The sequence below is a fragment of the Pangasianodon hypophthalmus genome, chromosome 9 (genome assembly GCF_027358585.1).
Source record: "Pangasianodon hypophthalmus isolate fPanHyp1 chromosome 9, fPanHyp1.pri, whole genome shotgun sequence".
Taxonomy (NCBI): Eukaryota; Metazoa; Chordata; class Actinopteri; order Siluriformes; family Pangasiidae; genus Pangasianodon; species Pangasianodon hypophthalmus.
In genome coordinates, this window is record NC_069718.1 from 376,315 (window position 1) to 402,016 (window position 25,702).

At 40.6% G+C, this 25,702-nt stretch overlaps 1 protein-coding gene across 5 annotated transcripts in view; it reads right to left on the minus strand.

The window, feature by feature from the left end:
* Positions 1–2,228: 2,228 nt before the first annotated feature.
* The window catches only part of fhod3a (formin homology 2 domain containing 3a), a 39,833-nt gene continuing 16,359 nt past the window's right edge, over positions 2,229–25,702 (minus strand). The window contains exons 4-30 of one of the 5 annotated variants that reach the window (XM_034307418.2): positions 23,705–23,772; positions 23,333–23,438; positions 22,395–22,489; positions 20,890–21,001; positions 20,720–20,814; positions 20,481–20,624; positions 19,726–19,934; positions 19,481–19,516; positions 18,374–18,493; positions 17,973–18,236; positions 17,605–17,667; positions 17,398–17,526; positions 15,226–15,276; positions 14,951–15,114; positions 14,086–14,394; positions 12,796–13,574; positions 11,318–11,476; positions 11,024–11,206; positions 10,735–10,854; positions 10,342–10,503; positions 7,710–7,900; positions 7,192–7,396; positions 5,714–5,737; positions 4,812–5,013; positions 3,786–3,938; positions 3,580–3,653; positions 2,229–3,245 (exon numbers count right to left, since the gene is read on the minus strand). In XM_034307418.2, the coding sequence (XP_034163309.2) occupies positions 3,243–3,245; positions 3,580–3,653; positions 3,786–3,938; positions 4,812–5,013; positions 5,714–5,737; positions 7,192–7,396; positions 7,710–7,900; positions 10,342–10,503; positions 10,735–10,854; positions 11,024–11,206; positions 11,318–11,476; positions 12,796–13,574; positions 14,086–14,394; positions 14,951–15,114; positions 15,226–15,276; positions 17,398–17,526; positions 17,605–17,667; positions 17,973–18,236; positions 18,374–18,493; positions 19,481–19,516; positions 19,726–19,934; positions 20,481–20,624; positions 20,720–20,814; positions 20,890–21,001; positions 22,395–22,489; positions 23,333–23,438; positions 23,705–23,772 (4,220 nt within the window). In that variant the 3' untranslated portion in view covers positions 2,229–3,242. Of the gene's footprint in view, positions 3,246–3,573; positions 3,654–3,785; positions 3,939–4,811; positions 5,014–5,713; positions 5,738–7,191; positions 7,397–7,709; positions 7,901–10,341; positions 10,504–10,734; positions 10,855–11,023; positions 11,207–11,317; positions 11,477–12,795; positions 13,575–14,085; positions 14,395–14,950; positions 15,115–15,225; positions 15,277–17,397; positions 17,527–17,604; positions 17,668–17,972; positions 18,237–18,373; positions 18,494–19,480; positions 19,517–19,725; positions 19,935–20,480; positions 20,625–20,719; positions 20,815–20,889; positions 21,002–22,394; positions 22,490–23,332; positions 23,439–23,704; positions 23,773–25,702 lie in introns of those variants that run through there. The other 4 variants (XM_053236970.1, XM_034307419.2, XM_034307420.2 and 1 more) reach the window with 4 other exon arrangements.

Genomic DNA, 25,702 nt, shown 5'->3' on the forward strand with positions numbered 1-25,702 from the left:
ATTTATCACGTCCAGATTAGATTACTGTAATGCTTTACTATCTGGATGTTCGTCTAGATGCATAAATAAGCTTCAGATAGTTCAGAACGCAGCAGCGAGGGTCCTGACTAGGACTAGGAAGTATGAGCATATCACGCCAGTCTTATCTACATTACACTGGCTCCCAGTAAGATTCCGCATCGATTTTAAAATATTACTCCTAACCTATAAAGCATTAAACGGTCTCGCTCCGCAGTATTTAAGCGATATGTTAGTACCTTACGTTCCGCCGCGCCTACTTCGCTCTAAGGATGCAGGCTGTCTATCAGTACCACGCATTGCCAAAACCACGGCAGGAGGCACAGCTTTCTCTTACCAAGCCCCAAAATTATGGAATAGTCTCCCAGTTAATGTACGTGAAGCAGACACGGTCTCAGTGTTTAAGTCGAGGTTGAAGACTTATTTATTTAACCTAGCATTTAGCGACTAGTGTTTTTATCAAAGGAGTAGATCTGGGGGACTCATGGATGTTGAGTTTTATCTCCACACGGTGACTGTGAATGTACCTAACCACTTTCCTTCTCCTTCTGCCGAGCTACACTCCTGAGCTGCCGGTGATCCAGACCTCCCCCCCTTCACTCTGGACCTGTCCACCGGCAATGCTTCATACCGCCACGAAAACGCTTCAGCTGTTTTCCATGGACTACACCAACACACATTGTGCTCACACACACGCACACTACAGTGTAAACCCATATGAGGATGCGTTCTCTGTTGAGCCTGGTTCCTCTCAAGGTTTCTTCCTATCACCATCTCAGGGAGTTTTTCCTTGCCACCGTCGCCCCGCTTGCTCATCAGAGACGTCACACACACACACTTCACTTTACTTTTGTTTGTGTAAAGCTGCTTTGAGACAATGACCTTTGTAAAAAGCGCTATACAAATAAAAATGAATTGAATTGAATTTCCCCCCACCCTGGCTCTCTGAGCATGTCACTCTCTGCCATGCTGAGGACATCCCTTTGCCCCACAGAGGACATTATTAGGGCTCACAGCTCACCATGAGCATCAGTCCGTCTCCTGCTCCGCTTCTGACATTGCTCCACCTTCCTGCTCTGCTGAGGAATTCACTCTGCCTCTTTGCTCTACCGAGGATGTTGCTCCTTCCCTTTGCTTTGCGTCGCTCCGCACGCATTAGCCCAGCACATCACATGACCAAGTCACATGCCTTACTAATCAACATTTTTATTTGTATCAGTATAATTTTGCATACCCTACTACTACACTGCATATTGCCTAACAAACTCTACATAAGCTCGCTGCACATTCTTACACACGCACTGCCTCTTTACTTATGACTTTACTTATGACTACTGTACATTTTTATACACACACTTCCACAACTGCTCATCACATATGTCTAATGTACAGTTTTAAGCCTGCTAGCCTGTAATATATTTCATACAGTTAATCTGTACAGGAATCTTAGTCTGTAAATACAGTAACTTGGAGAGCTATTTATATGTGAATTTTTTATTCTTATTTGTGGTATACTGGGAGTTTATTTTATTGCATTTTTAAAGTATTATGAACTGTTAAGTTTTAGTCCTCCCTGTTGCTCTTGTTTTGTGGCTGCTGTGACACCAAATTTCCCCTTGGGGTTCAATAAAGTACTGTCTGTCTATTTAACTGCTGTTCTCAGAGGGTCTTCTGGATTATCAAAATGCATATAAAGTCTCCAACAGTGAATGCTTTGTCTACAGAAACAACCAGGTTTGAGATGAAATTCACAAACTCATGAAGAAATAGAAATTCAGAATATGGCCCTGGGGGTCTGTAAATAATAATTACTGGAATCACCTGGGTAGACTTATTTTTAGTGGCTACGTATGTTATGTTAGAATAAAGAACTTGAATGTGTTGAATTTATGACTAGGTTTTTGTGTGACGGCTAGATTATCATTATAAATGACTGCGACGCCTCCTCCTCTGCCAGTTAGACGGGGCTGATGTATGTAACTGTACCCGGGAGGACTAACTTCATTTAATGCTACAAACTCGTTTGGTTTAATCCACGTTTCTGTTAAACACAGTACATTAATCTCTTCATCAGTAACTCCTTGCACCTAAATATGTTCACTCAGGTACATATTTAGAAGAGATTTTTTTTTTCCAGTCTAGGAATTACAATGCAGAGAAAATAAATTATTGCAAACTTTCATCCATTAAAAACAAAATACAACCTCAGCTGCACAAAAACACTCGCTTTTATTTTTTAAATAAATAAATAAATAAAAGCCATGCACTGCAGTACATATCAAGTGCTGTGTGTAAACGTAAAGCACAGCTGTGTTCATGACTGTGCAAGGTTTTTTAAATATCTTCATTAAATTAAAATGTAACACATTTATACAGTACAACAGCATATAATACATAGAAAATATAAACATACTACATAACAGTATTAAAGAAGGGCATTTGGAAATTTTGTACAAAACCAAAATATTACAAGGTCTTTTTTTCAGAATAATTTGAAATGAAAGGTAATATCAACCATTAAATTACACTTTAAAAATACATAAATATGGCTTTTGTTCATATGTAACCAATATAAATCTTTAATTTTACCATAAATCTCCCAAATAATGTGTGCAGGATGGTTAAGCTCAATCCTATTGTACAAAACATTACTACAGTAATGTCATTCAAGGTTATTCTTTTTAATGAATTAAAACATAAACATGGTCAAATGTGCTTGATAAAATAAGCAGTAAAATAAAATAAGCAGAGAAAAATAAACAGTGAATTAAAGCTATTAATGAAAGGCACTGCTTAAAGCCCACATACTACAGAGAGTGAAAAAGCAATACTCATTTTAATGCATCCTCGTCCACTTTCCCTCAATTGAATCCCCTCAGTTATTGTAAGGGTCATTTCATTACTTTTCCTGAGTTTTAATACTGAACACTTTCTAGTGTTTTCAAGACATTTATTCTCCAAAATAAAGAAAATCCCTAAAACCAAACAAGAATCCCTGTGTTAAATCTCTCTAATCAAAAGAATTCAGCAAAGAGTTGCTGAAAAAGGGTGTATTACCCAAAGTAATGTTATTAAAGGAATACTGCAAATGTAATTTTTAAATGATATTTTTTTACTAAAATGTTCAGAAAACAGAGATTCTTGCAAATAACAGTACAGTCTTGCTTGTTTTTGCTGTTCCTGCTGAGACATTCTGTAGTCACTCTACGATGTCACTGAAGCCATCACTACAAAAGAAAAAAATCTATTGTTAGGAGCAGAAAGTGCCCTACAGTTATTCTAAAAACAAACAAAAAATACCCATAAACCTCAGATGCTAAACCTAATACAACCAGCAAAAAAGCTAGTGCAGATACAATAATTTTACACCCAGAAACAGTAATGATGCTACAGGAACACTACAGGAAAAAATTGTATTGTAACCCTGAACTCAAAAAGATTAGTACAAGCGGCAAAACCTAAAAATGCAAACTAATACAGAATCCCCCACTCAAGGTGGTAATATTGCTACAGTAGTGTTAGGTGTACATGTCTGTGTAAAGATAGGTGGTATCTTCACACCTGCATCACAGAGGCTTCCAAACCCAGGGCTTGTGCCTCCTCTGGGGTCAAATCATTCTTTAATGTCCTCCTCACTAAGAGAGAAGGAGAGAGAGATGGATCAGGATATAATGTAGAATAAGATTTTATTAACACTCCCATTTGGCTCATATTGACATATTATCATGTGTAAATTGTAGTTGGCTGGTATGTAAATTCTAACATACATGATTTACGGTTGGCGCGCGAGCGTCTCCGTTCACGTGGTTGGGCGCGATCGTGTGAATTCTGTGTAGCAGAACGTACTATTCGTTCCATGATCTCGTCAGCTGCATCATCAGGCATGCCATCTTCATTTGCAGCTGCTAACGCAGTACGACCTTGATATAACACAAATATTTCACTGGAGTGTCAAAAAGGAGTATCAGAATTTTATTTGATGCTCTGTAAAATTATGACTTGTACCATTTGCACCTTGGACTCTGGCATCACCTGTACCATCTGTACCTCAGAATATTGCCCCACCTGAACCTCAGAATATTGCCTTACCTGTAAAATCTGTACCTAAGAACTTGCCTCACCTGTACCTTCTGTACCTCAGAATCTTGCCTCACCTGTACCTTCTGTACCTCAGAACCTCACCTCACCTGTACCTTCTGTACCTCAGAACCTCACCTCACCTGTACCTTCTGTACCTCAGAACCTCACCTGTACCTTCTGTACCTATGACTCTTGCCTTGAATGTACCTTCTGTACCTCAGAATCTTGCCTTACCTGTACCTTCTGTACCTCAGAATCTTTCCTCACCTGCATTATGTATACCTCAGAATCTTGCCTTACCTGTAAAATCTGTACCTAAGAACTTGCCTCACCTGTACCTTCTGTACCTCAGAATCTTGCCTCACCTGTACCTTCTGTACCTCAGAACCTCACCTCACCTGTACCTTCTGTACCTCAGAACCTCACCTGTACCTTCTGTACCTATGACTCTTGCCTTGAATGTACCTTCTGTACCTCAGAATCTTGCCTTACCTGTGCCATCTGTACCTCAGAATCTTGCCTCACCTGTACCATCTGTACCTCAGAATCTTGCCTCACCTGTACTATCTGTGTCTCAGAATATTCTTTTACCTGTTCCATCTGTACCTCAGAAAGTGTTTATTTATTATTATTAAGTTTATTTATTTATTATGATAGTTAACATTGAGCATTTGTGTCACTATGGCCTATGAGTGTATGTATTTGGTCCTTACTTCTGCTGGGTCTTGCCCTTGTCCTAGTGCGTAGTCCCGGTACTCCACACATCTCAGTCCTGCTACTCTGCTGGCTTCTCTTTAGTACTGCTTTCATATTTTCATGCTCTGCTGCATCTTCCTCATGGTTCAGTCCCTGCACTTCATTTTTTCTTACAGTAGGGACACTACTGCTGCAGCTGCTTCCAGCTTTCTGACTTGTCTGTATATACAAACAAACACAGAAATAACCAAAAAGCAATTAAGTGGATCACATTGATGCAGTCAAAACTAGGTGTTCGGTTTTAAAGTGTTATTATTTTAAGTATATTTTACAATTATAAGGAGCAAGTGAGTAAAATGCTGGATTTCATATTTGCTGAAATAGAAACTGTTCTTGCAGATGGACTTCTCTGAACTGAATCTTCGGCATGGATCGTCTGACTTTTAAACACGCTGGTGGAGTAAGGAACTTTGCATGGTATAAATCAGATGGCAAAGGCAAGTGTCACAGATAATGTGAAATCAGTGGTTGGCCAAATACTGGAATTTGCATAAAGATAAGTAAAGGTAGTGTAGTTCTTGTAGTGAATGTAGTAGTTGGAAAAAACTACTGTAATTACTAATTTTTCTGCTTGGTATAATAATTAAATCCATTCAGATTATAATTATAAAATCCATCATACCACACAACCACACAGACAGCACAAGTTTTACACTCTGAGCACATGCAGATCATATTTCATTAGAAAATGTAACGCAGACGTTACACACTAAACCATTTCCACATGTCACTGTTAATGTGTCAGTGAAAAATGTTAATTAGCAGTAATGGAATTCTAAAACATACTCGTTGTGTTTGCTAAGACATTGCAGAGACAATGCTCACACATGCACAGAGAAACGTATAGACACTGTCATACCCCAATCTCTTCTTCATCATCAGTCTGTAGAACAGAGGAGAGGGACAGGAAGTAACAACTGAATCAGTAAATGGATCTGATGCACATGGATCAGGATGTTTACAAAATTACTGCTTTCTGATTGGTTAAGGCCAAAACACCCACACATGATGTTATCTGTTTTATGTTTTAATATACTGTATAATCACTTCCTGTTATATTTACTTTAATTTTTACTCTTGATATACATCTATTTTCTGTAAGTATTACTTGTTATTTATCTTCTCTCTGTTGTTTTCCTCTAGTTATGTACAGTATATAGTTTTATTACTCATGTTACATACCTACTTCCTGTTATGTTTCTTCTGTTATATACTATCTTTATTATACATTTACTGCTGTTATACTGTATATACTTTCTTTTTAAGCTACAACCAATAGATGCCCCAAAAACTACTCAAGTCTTGGCAAGTCCCAACTCAAATCCCAAGTCACTACTCATCAGTCCAAGTAAAGTTACAAGTCCTTAACTTTACATTTTGGGTTGTAAACAAGACATAATGTGCTCTTTACCAAAGTCATGGTCCGAGTAATAATTAATATAGTAAATTTATACAAATCATGCAGGCTTTTTAAAATTGTTCATCACATTCTAGACAAACTTTATAACTCAGTGGAACTATACAGAGTAGGAAGTTGAAAGAAGCATAACCTCGACTATACAAACTTTATATTTCAGCTCAATTTGACATGTGATGAGGTGTAGACTATTTCCACCAAGTGTATCATTCTATCTCAGTTCAATTGGGCTTTGCCTTAGGATTTATTTGGTGCAACATTTGAAGTTGCTTCTTTTGCATCTGATATTGTAGAACCACAGGTTCTATATGTTGTAATCCTTTTGTTGCTGCAAACAACACAATCTTTGTAGGCGAAGGCTACTCTCATTGGGAGTATGGCTACCACAAAGGGCCACTGTCACTGGGGAATGTGTGGTCTTTCAACATGGTCTTTTTCTAGTGCAAGTTGATTGGCTGCCTGAACGTTGACCTTGGAAATAAAGATTTATGCTGTTTTAGTGAAAAATTTATTGTTTGTTGGGAAAAAGAATAGTTGATTCACTGAACACTTTTAAATTTAAATTTTTCATTTTTGATTTGAAAATTTATCACATCTTTCCAAAGCAAAGGGCTTGAGTCCAAGTGAAGTCACAAGTCACTGATGTCAAATTTAAAGTCGAGTCGCAATTGTTTTTTTATTGAGTTGAAAATCAGGAAATTTGTGACTCAAGTCCAAGTCATGTGACTGGAGTCCACAATACTAGTAAAACAAACGATTAGAGCATTGCTGGGGACACAAACACACAACCTTCAGCTACTAAAAATTTAAAACTTTCATCCAACATTAAAATGTTTCCTGACTGCTTTCAGTCAATTACACTTGTGCCACTATGAAAAATACAGCAAACATCACAGGATGGTCCGATTATCGTCACTCACCACAGCATTGATGTCCATGATCATCTTGCCGCGTGTTCTGTTCCTTTCACGATGGTCAGCTCGTTTCTGTTTTTGCTGGAGTATTCTCTCTCTTGTGGTTCTGTACTCCAGCGCGAATTCACTAACGATTTTGCAGAATCGATGAACACTGATCTCACGAATTCCAGACGCTGGGTGTCCGAGAAACAGCAGGAACATGTGGAACCTGCAGGAAAGGGAATTTACAAAAAATGGTGAAAGTAAAATGTGAATGGTTGGGTGTTTCCTACTGGACATAATCAAATGAGTTCTGACACCAACTGGGGTTCTTACTAGTAGACACAGTCCCAAGCACTACAGTTCACACAATTCATTCTAACTAGATGTATTGATGGTGGGAATTAATTCTGAAGTGTTTATATGTTGTTATGCTCAGACTGTAACACATGAGCATGTGTATTACCCACAATGCTCTGAGAACATACAGTATCAATATGTGCATGTACATGTGTGTGAGAGAGAGAGAGACAGTGTGTTACCGGTTGATAATGCGGCGATGTACAGTGTTCAGTATGATAATCCTCTCTGCACAGTCCTTCAGGAAGTCAGTCAACTTCTGCTTGAGTGCTGGTTTCATCTCGTGCTTGGCGATCAGCTTCAAATTTTCCCATGATGCTTTGCACCGGCGTTCCATCTGTGACAGATTCTCCTGCAGCAAGTCAAAGTCTACCTGGAGAGGAATTCATACATTCTTCAGAACAACAGTGTATTTGTACTGTAGGTAGATGTTCATGAATATTTGTGAGTGTAAAATTTCTCTCTCAACCAGTAGAGTGATTTTATTCCCCTAGAGCAAGTGTTATGGTTAATGTTCAGCTATGCCTATTTCTCTTTTTTATAGCAATACAGTTATTTATAAATTAGTCATAAAAATGCTGTGCCAATTCCAGCTCTTGAAGAAAGCTATTCTGCTACTGTCAAGTCTACTCAAGACCCTGCGCCACTAGTTCCCATTGAAACTGGCCCTTTTGCTGCAGTCTGAGTTACTGATTTTCCATTTCACCCAGTCTCCTTGCCCTCTAATGACCCAGTCCCTACCCTGGCTTCCACACTGATCTAGTTCCTCTGGTCTTTTGGTCTTACAGAGACTCTGTCTTACAGAGTGAATTACAGCACTCTCTTACATTAGCCACATAGTAGGAAACCATCTATGTCTTCTGGCGGTCCAAACAGTTGAGATACTGGCTGTCTTCAAACAAGGACCTTCCATTTGACCTTAAAAAGGTCAACAGAAAACAGCTCGTCCTATTGTCAGGTGATTGCAAGTTTTAATTCCGCAAACACCCTGGCCATCCGAGAAAATGGGGGAAATTAAAAAAGCAACCCTTGACTTGCACTATTATTGTTGATGTACTAACTTCTCTCTAACAGAGTTTTACTCTGATACGACTGGAGTCTTATCAGATTTGGAATATTTCTACTAACATGAAGTACATGGACGTTGGCCAAATGCTATAAATCTAAATGTGCTATGATGCTGAAAGAAAATGTAGACAAGGCAAGACTGTGGACAGATTACAGCCCATTTGGAGGTAAGTTTTATCAGTGGAGCAAAGTGGGCCACCAGCCCTTCCTCAAGTCACTGAATTCCACCTTTACACCTAAAGAGATTGCCAATGGATTTTCATCAACATTAAGTGCTTTATCCTTAAAGGTCAGAGTCATGGTGGATCCAGGGACTTTTCTGGACAGTGGGCATGAGGTGAGAATATAGGTTCTTGCTGTGTTGGAATTTGTATCCTGTGCTTGGCATCTCCTAGAGTGGTTTCTTGTTGGGTCAGTGGTAACTCAGCTATCAGCAAGAGGAAGCTTGGGAGTTCAAATACCAGGACTGTTAAAAGAGTCACTGTTGTGCCTAACTGTGCAGTTCTATCATTTCTTTGTAAGGTATTTTAGTTAAGATACATGCATCAGACAAACATATACACTCACTGAGCACTTTATTAGGAACACCTGTACACCCACTCATTAATGCATGTCACAACAAACAACAAAAGCTAGACAATGGAACATGCAAAGACCATGGCTTAAATACAGTGATCATTAAACATAAATGTGAATCAGGTGCAAACAGCCCTACATGGTGAGTGTCATGGTCAGGTGATGTGCATTTGTAAACAGTCCTTTTCACTGTAGAATCCTGAATTTCAAATCGTTTGGAGATGACCTTATAACTCTTCCCTGATTGATGAGCAGCAGCAATTACTTCTTTGAGGTCATGGCTGGTGTTCTTTCTTCTTGGCATAATGTAGACACACACCTGAGGGCTTCAGAACACCAAACTGCCAAAAGGTCTGTTTTTATAGAGGTAGTCACATCTTGATGATTAACCAATGTTGTGCATTTCATTAGTAACACCTGGCTGCTAATTACTCTCTTAATGACTGTGGAAGTAGGAAGGGTGTACTTATATTTCCCACCTGGATTCCGAATGCTGGTTTACTTTTTGGGGAAAAAATGACTACATATTGAATCTTTTGTCTTTTTTGTTGACACCTGAGGTTATTTGTTTGTTTATAAAAGTTGGTTAGGACCACACATAGAACTGAATGAGTGGCACAGTGCAATGGGATTCTGTGTCCACACGGGTTTCCTGAATGTTCTGCAATTTTCCTTTGATCTTCCAAAAACTTGCCAGTAGGTGAAATGGCTATAAATTATCCCTAGGTGTGCATGAGTGTGTGAATGTGCGTGTGCATGGTGCCCTGCAATGGACTTGTGTCCCAGCCAGGGTATATTCCCACTTCCGACCCAGTGTTCCAGGATAGACTCCAGATCCACCACTACCCTAAACAGGATAGTGTTTATGAATGAAACTAAACATTTTTTTTTTACAGATTGCCTCCTCTGCTATGCCTCAGTCCCTGGTTCCCAGAATGTTGCCTCTCTGACTCTTGGTTCAGTCTCAGCTGATCTTGTCCCCACTGACCTCTATGGTTTCTGATCCTGTCCTATCAACTGACATCCTTCTGAACTCTGGAATCCAGACAAGTACTCGACTAATTTTGGTGCCTTGAATCTCACCATTTTGAAGGCTGCTGCCTCAGAAGGAAGCTGTTACACCTCCAGCAAGTTTTTTGACTGTGTGTATACTTGTATATGTGTGTGTACCTTAGCAGAGCGTGTAATAGCGCCAATCTCTGAATAAAGGTCTGTGCTATCTGGGAAGTTTTCCACTACTGCAGAGCAGACATGGTGCAGTAGAGATTGTTTATGCACTGTGTCCTTCACCTCTGGAACCTTCTCCAGGTAACTCAGCTCAAAACCTTTAACCTACAAACACACACAAATTCCGAAATCCAATTAAGCAACATGAGGGATCAAAACCATTACTTGGCTTACTTGGATCTGTCATTAGTTTTGACAATGGTACTATAAGACAAAAGTATAAAACAAGACTTTGGAACCATGTGAGCAACACTGGCATCATCACATACATCAAACTAATTTGTTTAGCTAACCGATATTAATGCCATTAACAGAAGCAGAATACTTGTCACTTACTTTAGATCCGTTGAGGAAGTTGCCAATACCAAGCACGGCTGAGAGGATGTAGCGGAATGTCTTATTCTTCTCCAGCTGCTCCATGCCCTCCTTCAAGTCCTGTAAAGGCTCTGCCACTTCCTGCCAAACAGGAAACACTGCCACCAATTAAACACTTAGCCGCCAAGTACTTTCAAACAGGAAACAACTCTGCCAGTTTAACAGTTAGAGCAGGGATCATCAGCAAGGCCCTCACAGGCAAAGCCAAAATCCAAATCCACCACACACACACACACACACACACACATACCTTCTCAATGGTTTCATAGTCCATTTTGAAAGCCCAGAGATGGAGGCGAGCACAGAGTTCACTGATGGAAGAAAGAGTTAGTAGGAAGGACTCAGCACTGCCCAAAGGAATATCAGGATTCAACATGTGAGCTTCCTGAATCCTCTGCTTCTCCTCTTCAGTTGGAATCATCATCAGGAGCTTCTACATAATTGACACAAAGAGCAATGATTGGTGAGTATACTCTATATAGTGTATATCTCACCATAATACTGTAAATGTGATTGTGAGTTTTCTTGACTGAGGACTCTTCACCTCAATGCCCTCCTTGTTGAGTGCATATTCGTCAAAGTTGAGTATAGCAGATTTGATGGTTCGTGGTGGAGGGAGCACAGTGAGCCCGATGTTAATGGCATTACTGCGTTTGGAATCCAGGACAATGATCTCTTGCCTTTTACCATCCACTGCTGCTTTCTAACAAACACATAAATGTGAGAACATTACAAAGAAACATTTCAACAAAACAATCTCTAGTAAGCACCATTAAACACAAATAAATGCATTAATTACAAATAAATGCATACAAACCCCAACATTTCTATCTTACAGCAACTTTAACAGACCATTCTCAATCAAACACAAACTCTCAAACACCAACATACACAATCATAAAAACAACACGCACCATCAAACATTCTTCATCAAACACCAACATTCTTCATCAAATACCAACATTCTCCAATATCCAAATTCTATAATTCTCAATTCAATTCAATTCAATTTTATTTGTGTCGCACTTTTAACAATGGACACTGTAACAAAGCAGCTTTAGAGATATATATAAATTCAGAATATAAGTTGTAAATTTATCCCTAATGAGTGAGTCAGAGGTGACGGTGGTGAGGAAAAACTCCCTGAGACGATATGAGGAAGAAACCTTGAGAGGAACCAGACTCTAAAGGGAACCATCCTCATCTGGGTGACACCGATAGTGCGATTATAAATAAATCCCTTCTATTATTGTGTACTACATGGACAAATAGTGCAACTGTGCAACCAGGAAATTCATTACAGTTTTCACATGAAGTCTGTTTTGTTATCAACTGTTGGAGACCTGAGTGCAAAACTGTTCATGGGAATTGCAGTCCTAAAGCTATCATAGCAATTTTAGTCCTAAGCTATCTTAGCAAAACTGCAAAACTGTTTATATCAATTGAAGTCCAAAGCCATCTTCATTGTTTTTAAGTGGTACCATCCTCAGTAATCTCATGTAACTTTAGGCTGTTTGTGTGGGGCCATCCTCAGCAGCAGCGAGTGGCTTCCAAGTGAATCAATCAAATCAATCAAAGACCAACATTCAGCAACATTCTCCAACACAAATATTCTGCAGAAGGAAAGTTTCAGAACATAAATAATTAAATAAGCAAATTCCAAAATTCTCAAACACCCAGATTCTTAATCAAATCAAAATTCTCCACCAACCACCAACACTGTCCAAAAAAATTCCAAGCTCAGATACTCGTGATCAAACATCAACATTCAGCAACATTCACTATCAAACATCAACATTCCTCATCAAACACCAACATCCCCCATCACGCACCAACACCCCCCATTACACGTCAACATTCCCCATCACGCACCAACATTCCCCATCATGGACCAACATTCTCCATCAAACACCAACATTCTCCAAAATTCTCCAAATTCCAAAATTCTCATAGACCAACATTCATAAAAACAACACGCACCATCAAAGTTAAAGAACATAAATAAAATTATAGAATGGTCACCTTGGTTACATTCATTTCCTTGGACTTGCTCTCAAAAAGGTGCTCCAGTTTGCTCATGTCCAGTTTCACTGGTTCCAGTTTTGACCATAGGGACAAGTGTCCCCGTCTTAGTCCCAGAAACCTCCACTCGTCTGGCCTCACTTCACTCCAGAACAAACGGATCGTCTTCTTCTTCTTCTGGAAGAGCGAGCACTCTGGCTGAGGGGGAGGAGGTGGAACTGGCCCAGCTCCAGGGGCTGGAGGGGGTGGGGGAGGGGTCATGTTGAAGGGGCATGGAGGAGGGGGAGGTGGAGGTGGAGCCAGAGCTCCTGACCCAATAAAACCTTCTGAATCCAGGATGTCCTGTTCATCCTCATCACCCAAATCTGTGAAGTCGATGTCTCTGATGCGCAGCTCATGAGGCTTTGCCATTAGTTGATCCCATATATGGTCAGACTCTTTTTTGGGGGGTGGAGCTGGTGGTGGAGGGAGGGGCTTCTGCTCTTCCTCCATTTCAACTGGTGGAGAGCTCAGGCCTTTGACAAGGTCTCCAAAGCGTTCAGCAAAAGCTCGCACTGTTCTACTCTCGAGCTTCTTCTCACCGCTGTTTTCATCACTCACATTAGATCCGTCCACCACCACTGACTCCACACTTTCATTTTCTTGTGTACCAGCTTCCTTTTCAAGCTCTGCCTCTTCTTCCTCTTCTTCCTCTCCGGGTTTCATGCTCTGTGAGTAGAGCATGTCCAGCATGAAGAGTTTGCTATTTAGGATGTCTCTACTTTGCTCACTGCTCAGACCTGCAATAATAATAATAATAATAATAATAATAAGAAGAAGAAGAAGAAGATATCTTTAACTACATTAACTATAAAATATTTATTAGTTATATTAATTTGATTATTTTTTGCATAGAACATACATTACTAACAAATATATTAATGGTCAGTGTGTTTATACCTGACTTACCAAGCTGTTTGCTCTACATTGTTTATCTGGTTTTGGTCTGTTTGTATGTTTTACACATCGCCTGAACTATTGCCCGATTTTGGATTATGACCTTGCCTACTGACTTGGATTTGTTTGCTGGTGCATTTTACAATAAACTCTCACTGCATTTGCATACGAATGCATCCTAACTTATATGACAATTACACATGTCTCTCTTCCATCAATTGTCTTTCCTCCCTCACCTGTCTCTCTCTGTTTAACTCTTACTCCTAAATCCCTCTCCCAACTATATTTCCTCTCTCAGCTGTCTCTCTCTCTTTACCTGTTTCATCTGTATTCCACGTATCTTTCCGCCCTTACCTGTCTCTTTCTCCAGAGTGCTACTGGATGATGAGATACTAGACGCCGAGCAGTTATCTTTCTCATTCACTTCTTCATTCTGTCGTTCTTTATCACTCAAGATTCCACTGTCTTCCACTTCTGCATCCTGAGTATTGTTATCTGGCTCATCCACTTCCGTTGCAGGTTCCTCCCCTTCCTCTACAGGCTCCTCCCTTTCTTCTGCTGCCTCTTCCATGACCTGTTCAACACTGATCTCCTCTTCTTCCTCTTCCTGATCCTTTTGTTCAGGTTCTGAGTTGGTGAGCAAGTCTGATTCTAACTCGTCGTCTGTGAGAAAGAAAAAGAGAACCAGCAAGTGTTTGGTGGAGAAATAATGATGCAAAAAAACTTCATAAGTGAACAGTTTGATGTTTGATGATGATCAGTTCAATACAATTCAATTTTATTTACAGCAATTGACATTGGCACAAAGCATTTTTACAGAAGCCTGGATATAAATTGTAAATTTATCCCTAATGAGCGAGTCAGAGGTGACGGTGGTGAGGAAAAACTCCCTGAGACGACATGGGGAAGAAACCTTGAGAGGAACCAGACTCAAAAGGGAACCATCCTCATCTGGGTGCAACGGATAGTGCAATTATAAATCGTTCCCTTCTATAACTGTGTACTACATAGTCAAGCAGTGCTAATTGTGTTTAAAGGAACTTGAGTATGAGCGTCACAGTCATTTCTGATTTCATTAGAGTTTAAACTTTATGTCTGTCGTATCAAAGTGAAGTTATTGACTGTTCAGTGATTGAGACTAGAGCGTATACTGTTTTTGGCAAGTATAGTCTTTAGGCTATATGAGGAAGAACATCCGCAGCCATCATTAAACAATTACCTGGCAGGTGTGATGTAGAGGGTATGTCCACATCCTCCTGTGACATGACAGAAGTGGGTGTGTCATCCTGAGATGATTGACAGATGTCTGAGAAGCCATGAGGTGCTGACCGCACTCGTTCTCGCTCGTATTCCTCCGCTGCTAACTTTTCTGCAGTTTTAAATCTGAGTGACAGAAGAATAGAGATGATAAAAGAAGGAAATCAGAAGTTATTGATGAAGTCCAAAGTTTCTATTTGTTTGAAATTCTTACACCTGAAATAGGCGCATACTCACCTTTGCTCCCGAGCTAATCGAGCCTCCTCCATGTTCACAGCATAGTCCCGACTACAGAAAGATTATTATTATTATTATTATTACTATTATTATTAATGTAGTTGTTGTAGTATTTTTGCTGATAAAAAATAAGAAAAATATAGTTTTAGTATTATAAAGATATTTTCCAATTGTTTAGACATGTTTCAGTAAGGGGAGGGAGTTTTCCACAAAGCGAGCTAATAAAAGCAGAGCTTATCTGAAACAGTCTTAACTGGTTTAGTGTAATAGGTCAATCATCGCATTCCAGCAACAAAGCTCAGGTGCAACTTATTTCCACTCAGTCAAGCTGGAATTGGCCAATCGAGGCTCACACACATGGCTCTATAGTAAAATTAAAATGCTTAATACATACTTGATCTCCAAGTACAAATAGTAGAATATGACAGTCACATGACCTCATTTTCTTTTTTGTAATTGGACTAATTTAAGGCCAGCTATTTATTTAATTCACTGTGTTCATATAATTTTAGAGATCCTTATTGTATTATATCCTGTTTTATGCTAATATACAATATTCAAATATGCTGATGTTTATATATATATAAAATTAGTTTTCAGTTTTAATTCCATCCTGTTTGGCTTGTCGTATACAACTGCAAGGCCAGTTCTATTGTTTTTAAGATAAGATAAGAGATAAGATTAACTTTATTCATCCCGAGGGAAATTCTTGTGCCAGAGGTTGCTCAAACAGATATATCACAACAACATAGGAATAAAAGACAATATACTAATAAATGAAGTAATAAAGTAGTAAACTGAAGACATTTGTGTTTAAGATCAAAAGATGACGTCTCATATTCATCTTTTGATCTCAAACCCAAATGTCTTCAGTGTATTTCAAAAACAAATGAATTGGCCTTGCAGTTCCAGTACTTTCAGAGGGGACTGTATAATATAGCATGTATAAACATTAACACACAAACAGAAATAAACTAATTTTATATACATAATAATATTCTCTTAAATCTGACTGACAACATATTCCCTTTTTCAGTGTGCATTACAGTGGAACAGCTGTTCCTGAGTATTGTTTCCTGTGGATGGGACTCTGAAAGCACTTGGCCAGTATAATTCATCAAGCTAAACTAAGCTTCAAAACTATCTTGACATGCAGCAGGTTTGTCCAAAAGCATATGTTGCCATAGTAACTCAGCAGGGATTATAATTAGCTTCATTTGCGCAATCGAAATTGACAGAAATTAGCTTCACATGCAAAACATCAATCCTTTAGTTAGTTTCAAATATGCAAAAAAAAAAATACACAAAAATGGATGAAACAGAAAATAAAGATATGTTTTAAAAAAATTGTGACTCTTAGTAACTGGTACATCAGTAACTGAGAATTCTGAAACTCACCACCAGGTGTGCCTGTGTCCTGAATACTACCTGCCTTATGATTACGTACTATACTCATCTGTGTCACATGATAATAACCCTATAATATTCCCTAATAACCATGCTAATTAAGTTCTGTGTCTTTACACCTGTGAGTTTAATCTCACATCATGAAAGAATTCTTCAGTCGTGAACTGATCAGTGGTGTTAGAACGTATGATGTGAAACATAACACAGTCTGTTATAGAACTCGCAACACAGTTTATTGTACAGGATCTTCTACAGTGTGACAAGGAATCATTTTAAAATCCCGCTGAAATCTCAGAGTAAACCTGGATTCAGTCTTCTTTGCAAAGTAAGTGTAGATTCCAGTGTTACACTACAGAGCTCTTCAGTTCCTCTTCTAGGGGAACTCTTAACGGTTCAAAGGAACCCTTAAGGGAACCTCAAATGGTTCAAAGGAACCCTTAAGGGAACCTCAAATGGTTCAAAGGAACCCTTAAGGGCTTTGATTTCAGAAAAGGTTCCAAGTAAAAAGGTCCCTTTACAAAGCTAGGGGACCCAAAGCTACTGTTACGCACCCAAATATCCCTTGTGATGTTTTGGCTTTTCTTGGACTTTGTCTTTGGCCAACTCTGAATTTTGGCCTTTTTTCCGGACCCTGAATTTTGAATAATGTATCAGTAAACCTGTGCTATAGCTTGTTGTCACAAAAAACACTGATCCTTAAATGAACAACAGGAATTAAACCAGTGATTGTTATTAAAGTAAAGAGAGGAAATGAGTGGAGCTGACCTGTGTCGATTCCTCTCCTCTCTCTCTATCCTCTGTAGTCTCTCCTCCCGTTCAATCCTCCGCCTCTCTCTCTCTGCTGCCAGGGACTCCTGATGCTGCCGATAGGAGGAGGACAGAAGGAGAGGAGGCCTGATGTGGAGAAGAAAGAGGAATGATGAGAGCTTCAGAAGGATCAGAAGTGGAAAGTGTGAAGACGTATGTGTTTACCTGTCATTCTGCTGTTTGGTGGGAGTAGATGGAGCACTAAGAGTGGAAAATGATCTCGCCTGCCTAAGAGAAAGAAAAAAAAGAGAAAAACAAAGAGAGAGATTAAGATAACAAAAGGTTTTAACTAAAGTATCTAAAGCTTGGTGTGTTGTGGGGATGAGAAAGTAAAAAAAAAAAACAACAAAGTGCAGACAAACAAGACGCATTTTAACAGTGATTTTAATAAAATGGTTTCATTTCAAGCTGTTTTGAAGTTACAAGGTGGTGGGACAGAAAGATGTGTAGGTCAGAGGTCACAGGTGAAGAAGTCAGTGTCATCAGTGACAAGCACTCCACTGTGTCCATTTCTCTCTCCCTGAGCTGTGTACCTTTCACTGTTCCTCTGTTTTAGCTCCACCTCCTCCTCGATGTCATAGGAAAAGAGATGAAATGGAGAGTGAGGGATGTACGGGAGGAGCTCCTGTGTGCGGGTAGAGCCACGGAGGGGCGGAGTCATCTCAGAGCAGGGTGGAACTGTGACTGAGGACTTGCGCTGGGCTAGTAAAGATGCTAGCAATGATGGTGGCTTGACACAGCCCTCAGACACACACTTCTCTTCCTCTACTTCTGCACTGGGACGATCTGACTGATCACTAACGTACCGAAGTGTTAGATTAGAATCGCTTAAATGAACTCAAACGCGCTCAGAAGTCTAGAATCGCTTAGAACCAAAATCAGGTGGGTTGAGAACTCTAAAATCTCTTTCAGTAAGACTTTCACTACAGATTACCTGATAACACTCTGACTAAAGGGTTTAGTTTCTCCCTCTTCATCACCACCATCATCATCATCATCATCTGAGTTTGACTCTGTAAGTGGAGTGTCTTCCCCTTCCTCACACTCCTCCTCTCTGTGCAGGGATGGAGGGATGAGGAAGGGCACATATAGATGGGTGGAGGGTAGAAAGAAGTAGGAGATGACCAAAACAATTCACATACAGAGAGAAATAAATAAAGAGTAACAGGAAGAGTAAGAGTAAGAGTAAAAGAGAAAGACTTACAGAAAGAGAGAGAGAGAGAGAGAGAGAGAGGAGTAGGAAGTAACAGACACATTACAGATTTCAGTACAAAGATGTGAATGTAAACAGAAAGAAGGAATAAACATTTATGCTGATGATTACCAGAAGTGCTGATGTGAGCTGGCATGTAAAGGATTCAAAGTGAATTTAGTGTGTGTGTGTGTGTGTGTGTGTATACGTGTGTGTGTGTGTGTGTGTGTGTGTGTTAATAGTAAGTTGCAAATAGGAAAATCCACTAAATCCACTCATAGACATGCAAAGATGTGCAGTGGACCTGAGTTACTGCATATTCTGAGTCTGCAACTTAAGTCCAGAAGTTACGTTGTCAATATTTTCGCAGGTTCAGAGCTTTTTAAGTGGATTTTCTGAGATTTATCTGCATGTAGTTCACATCTCTGAGATTGCCAGATTTTTCTTGTGTAGAAATGTCAGACTGGGGTTTTCAGTAGCGCCTAGACCACTGCCTTTAAACACAAACACTCACCCTTAAACCCGAAAACAATCACTGATAGAGGATGTGGACTGAAGGTGTGTGTTAAATGGTGTTTATTCATACACACACACACACACACACACACGCACACACGCTTCCCTGCAGGCTGAGTTTCGAGAACAGAGTGACCCTAGTGGACTATAAGGGTTGTTAGCATCTGATTAGGTGAAGGCTAGCAGGTTTTCTTCTGCTAATGGTGTAAAATTTCTAAATAACACACTCTAGTGTCATGAGATCATTTAGTGTGTGTGTGTGTGTGTGTGTGTGTGTGGGTGGCATAGGAGAGGAGTGTGTTCTTTAGGTGTACACAGCACACGTGGACTTACATGACAGGCAGAGGTTTCAATGCACTTGACGATGCTCTGAAGTATACACACATCGATACACACATCGATACACACACATTGATACACACACACTGATACACACACACTGATGCACACACACATATTAACATAGTGCTGTTGAATTCTTGATGTTAGAAATGGTTTTCACTCAAAATAAACCCTGACGTTTGAGAATAAATGTCTGTGTTTGTGTATTAGAGTGTGTGTGTGTGTGTATTTCTTACCTCTCCTCACTCCTGTTTAAGTTTGTCCTATGTGAGGAGGCGGGGCTTAAAGGGGAGTTGTGGCCCGTTCTGCCCAATGAGTGCCTGCGACTGCGGCGTCTCTCTAAACCCTGACCCTTAGCCCTGCCCACGGTGGACCTGAGGTTTCCACAGCAACCTGTGGGCGGGGCCTGACCATCGTCATCGCCATCCTCATGCTGAAGTGTTACCTGGAGGATCAACAGGAAAATGAAATGTGTCTGAAAATGACGAAGTATACAGTCCTCCCTATAGTACTGGAACTGCAAGGCCAATTCTATCGTTTTTGCTATACACCGAAGACATTCGAGTTTGAGATCGAAAGATGAATATGAGACGGAATTTCAGCTTTCAAAGAAAGGATCTGCTCATGATCAAAAACATACGAGCTCATGGGTGAAGCATGGTGAAGGTAGTGTCATGGCTTGGGCTTGCATGGCTGCTTCTGGAACAGACTCACTAATCTTTATTGATGATGGAGCTCATGATGGTAGCAGCAGAATGAATTCAGAAACCTACAGAAACATTCTGTCTGCCAATTTACAGAGAAATGCATCCAATCTAACTGGGAGGAGCTTCATCATGCAGCAAGACAACGACCCAAAACACACTGCAACACAACAAAGCACTTCATCAGGGGAACGTGTGTGTGTGTGTGTGTGTGTGTGTGTGTGTGTGTGTGTGTGTGTGTGTGTGTGTGTGTGTGTGTGTGTGTGTGTGTGTGTGTGTGTGTGTACCTCGTAGATTCCGATCTGCTCCCGGAGCTCAGGATCGGTGCTCCTGTGTGTGCTGTAGCGTGAAGTCATGAGTTCGATGCCCTGCTCCTCCAGAACGTCCACCACATCATAGAATGAATCCTGATCAGGCAGACCTGCCAGAGTCTACACACAGACAAAGTGTGTGAGGGTGTGTGAGGGTGCGTGAGGGTGTGTGTGTGTCTGTGTGTGTGTGTGTGTATATATATATATATATATACCTTGTTAATGAGGGACATGGTGTACACTAGCAGCTCCGTGTCCACTCCGTCTTTCTCGTTTAATATCTCCATGGCATTGGACCACTGTTTCCGTCCTAATCGATTCATTAATCAATTAATCAACCAACATATGATGTCTTCGAATGTACCGTAAGTGTGTGTGAGTATACCTCTCTTTGCATCGACAGCATTGATGGCTTGAATGAGCAGCGTGGCGTTGGACTCTGAATATTCCACAAACACCAGCAGGAGCTTCAGGGCTGTCTTGACTACTAGACGAAACTGTAAAGCACACAAACTGTCAGGAATAGATGCAGTTCTGCTGTTGACCACCAGAGGGAGACAATCCAAAAATGATCATCAGGACTGATTCTACTCACCAGTGTTTTGTTTAAATGAGGCACTATGTACTACTACCCATAACAGCAACACTGAAAAGCTTTTTTCAAAAATGCCCTCCAAGGTGGAGAATATTTCATACTTAATTTTTTCAGTTTTTGTGTAGACAGGAAAAATGCTGATATCACTGCGTGAACTTGTGTATGCCTGTTGCATGTGTTTAGCATGTGCTATGAATGCGCTAAGACTGTTTATCACGGCTGCTGATCAGGTTGTTACTTTATGCTCTGTAATTTCTTATTCGATAACGTGTTTTCAGCTTAATTTCGTTTTTGTTGTGTGGAGGCACCAGAACACTATACATGCTGTACTGCTCCTGAATCGCTTCTTAGTCAGTGCTCTCCTCAGTCTCATCGGCTTTTTGAGCAGAACTTTAAGCAGTAGTTCCACCTCATCATCAGCCCACACACATGAATCCTCCTGCTTGGAGTTTTTCCTTTCAGCCGTGTTGGTGTTTATCCACGTTTCACCTTCTCTAGCAGTCAATCAGTTCTTCACATTACTCTAATGCTGTTTGATGTAATAGTTTATGACGCACTATTGCCACCTAATGGGAAGAACGTGATCATTTCAGCATTTTCAAAGTGGTTTTGCATTTGCATGTGGACAGATATTTTATAATACTGTTCCTGTGGATGGGAATTTTTTTGAACATGGCGGGGTAAAATGTTTTCAAGGCCTATTAATTTTTATTCCTGTCAAAATGTTGGGCCTTTTTTTCTGTTTCAGCTGAAAAAGTGCCACTTTTATTCAATGTCGTCCCTAATAAATATAGTTAACTGATGGTGTCTGTACTCTTGTCTAAGTGGAAAACACACTGAGATTTTATTTCACAATAATGAACTCAGAATATATGAGTGAGGACGCAGTATCTTTCAGACAGGAAAAAAAATCCATTGGAGATGAGAGCACTAGCGAGGACAGAGAGAGAGGTGGATAATCACTGTCAGTTTCCTTCGATTGGATTCATGAAATCCACTTCATGAAAGGCAGATGGAGCTTCACTCTGTACTGAACCTTCTCCAGAGACCAGAGCATAAACAATTCTACTGGAATCCACTGCTGCCAACAAGTTTACTGACAGTACAGGCATGATACTGACTGTAATTGCCTTATTTGGTCTTACGAGATCCAGGTAATGACCTCAGGTGTCGTCCTGTTTTTCAAGTTAGGACACGGTTTCTGATCAGTCAGCGAATCATGTGAGATCTTTAGTGGGACCACAATCCTGGCCAGTCGCTACAACATAGCCCCACCCATCACCCTGTCACCTCACCTTTGAGCCAATCAGAGTGTAGAGCCACTGGATGGTCTCCCGATGACCTATGACCCCATTCATGCCATCCACATAGAGCATGATCTGACCTAAAGCTGCAGATACACAGACAGAGTGAGTGAATGAGTGAGTGAGTGAGAGTATAAGCGAGTATGTGAGTGTGAGCGAGTGTGTGAGTGAGTGTGTGAGTGAGTGAGTGTGAGTGAGTGAGTGTGTGTGTGAGTGAGTGAGTAAGCGAGTGTGTGTGAGTGAGTGTGTGTGTGAGTGAGTGTTTGTGTGAGTGAGTGAGTGTGTGTGTGAGTGAGTGAGTGAGAGGGTGAGAGTATAAGCGAGTATGTGAGTGTGAGCGAGTGTGTGAGTGAGTGTGTGAGTGAGTGAGTGTGAGTGAGTGTGTGTGTGAGTGAGTGAGTAAGCGAGTGTGTGAGTGAGTGTGTGTGTGAGTGAGTGTTTGTGTGAGTGAGTAAGCGAGTGTGTGTGAGTGAGTGTGTGTGTGAGTGAGTGTTTGTGTGAGTGAGTGAGTGAGTGTATGAGTGAGTGAGTGAGAGGGTGAGAGTATAAGCGAGTATGTGAGTGTGAGCGAGTGTGTGAGTGAGTGTGTGAGCGAGTGTGTGAGTGAGTGTGTGAGTGAGTGAGTGTGTGAGTGAGTGTGTGTGTGTGTGCGCGTGTGTGTAGTGAGTTATGGATACATTAAGTACACAGTGCAGTGTTTATAACAGACCAGCAGAGGGAGCTGTTACAATGAGAAACAAATACTGAACACTTTACTGATTTTATTTTCATAAACATTTTTAAGTTTAATTTTTAACAGATTCTCTGTTTGTGTTGAACCTGTACTAATGTAAATCAATCAAAGATTCTTTAAAACAAAATTATTATTATTATTATTATTATTATTATTATTATTATTAATAATAATATTAATATTATTATTATTAAACCTCGCAGGATGTAGTTTTGGTAGTTCTGGTCGGCGTCGGCTCCGACTTTAATCAGACACGTGAGTCCCCCCGCCATCACAAATGCATGGACCAGGTCCTTATCGTCCTGTCACACACACACACGTACACACACACACACACGTATACACACACACACACACATACACACACACAGGCAGAGGGAGAGAGAGACTTGTCAGAGCTTGTGGAGCCTCCTGTCGTCACGGAAACACACAGCTGCCAGGACGACCAGCTCTGGACATCAGGTAGCGTCACCTGCTGTGCTCCTGCTATTGTGTGTGTGTGTTTATCTCTACTATGACAACTGTAACTGTGTGTGTGGGTGAGTGTGTGTGTGTGTGTGTGTGTTACCTGAAATATCTGTTTGAGAGAAAATAAAGCCCTCCTGAGGTCTCTGCCATTACAGTTATACAGCTTCTCTGAGGAGAGAGAGAGAGAGAGAGAGAGTGAGAGAATGTTATACTTTGACCAAAACCGAAATGTCCACACTGTCTCTTTATCCCACCAAATTTGTGTGTGTGTGTGTGTGTGTGTGTGTGTAACACACAGAAGCAGAACAATCAGATACCCACACAGCACTATTTTTGTGTTGCCTGAAGTACTTCCTAGTGTGCCTTAGTCCAAGAGTGATTAGCATTCCATAGCACTCTGTGTGTGTGTGTGTGTGTGTGTGTGTGTGTGTGATGGAAACAATGCAGGAATGCTCTTATGAAGCTGGTCAGTCCACTATATATCACCAGCATCATCCTACACAACCACAGCAGGCATGTAGAGTGGAACAAAGGCCTATTTACGCACACAGACACCCAGACACCACACACACACACACACACACACACACACACATGCCTGCCTCACTTGTAAGTTGCTTTGGTTAAAAGCCAAATGTGGACATGTAGTGAATTGTGAATTCACTCTCATTTGATAATCACTGCGCTGTGATGAGGCCAAAAGCAACATTTCCAGAAGTTGAAAATAAACAGACCTGTCTTTCACTTCTGCACCATTTCTGCTACTCTTTAAAGATACCTTCCCAGAATACTCATTCCAGATCACCTTCGTGTAGAGTGGAATCCATCTCTGCTAATCACCAACACTCTGCCTGAGCTGTGTGAGCCAATCACATCACTACACTGAGCTCACAATCCAGCCAATCACAACAGCTCGCAAAGCAGAAATCATCAGTACTTATCATCATCATTAATGATAATAATAATAACACTATCAGCCGCACCGAGCTAACAGAAATGCTAGCTCGGAAGGAAAGATATCGCAAACTCTGCATGGATATGATTCCAGGAAAATGCAGGTGGTTGTGTGGTTCTTCACAAGATTACAGAGTTAGTGTCGCTGTTTTTCTCTGAACTCAAGTATGGAGTGACCTTGATGTATCATATAACCTCATTGTTTTACGTATCTCTCTCTCTCTCTCTCTCTCTCTCCCTCACACACACAATTTTATCAGCTCCAGAAGTGAAGTGCCACTCTGGAATGAGCAGCTGACCCGATGGACAGAGCTCATGGCCATGTGGGGTCTGCAGATTACAATGTGTGTATGGTTTCTTTTGCTATACTTTAAAAAGCAAAAGTTATATTTTTATTTTTATTCTTTCATGCAGCTTTACAGAAATCCAGGTCTCAAACTAGATCATTAATGAGCAAGCCAGAGATGACAGTGGTGAGGTACTATTCCTTGAGAACCTCTGAGAGGAGCCTTAACCTGTGTTACACTTGACCCATGAGTTTCTTGTTATTTCAGCCTCGAGCCTAGTTCCCTTCCCTGTGTCGAGGTCAGACACTGATCCCATCCTGATCTTAAGCCTTCAGTGTGTCCTCCAGTACACCATTCTCTAGCCATGCTCCTCTCACTCATCACGTGGCTCCTGGGAATTTCACACACAACAGTCTCCAGGGTTTACACAGAATGGTGCAAGAACCAAAAAACATCCGGCAAGAAGCAGTTCCATGGGCAGAAACACCTGATGAGTAAGGTCAGAGGAGAATGACCAGACTGGTTGGAGTTGACAGGAAGTCTACAGTGACCCAAATAATCACTCTTTGCAATAATGGTGAGCAGAAAAGCATCACAGAACACGCAACACATCGAACCTTGAAGCAGATGCACTACAACTGTGGAAGACCACGTCAGGTTCCACTCCTGAGGATACAGTAGGCACAGACTCACCGAAACTGGACAGATGAAGACCGGAAAAAGACCAGGTGATGTTTCTCTCATCTTCACCTGTTTAGCTACAATCTCATTGGCTAGCTACACTTCTGTGCTCTGGTTTCCAATGGGAACGCAAGCTTTTAAACACTGTCTCACCTCAAAATTTATTTAAAAAACAA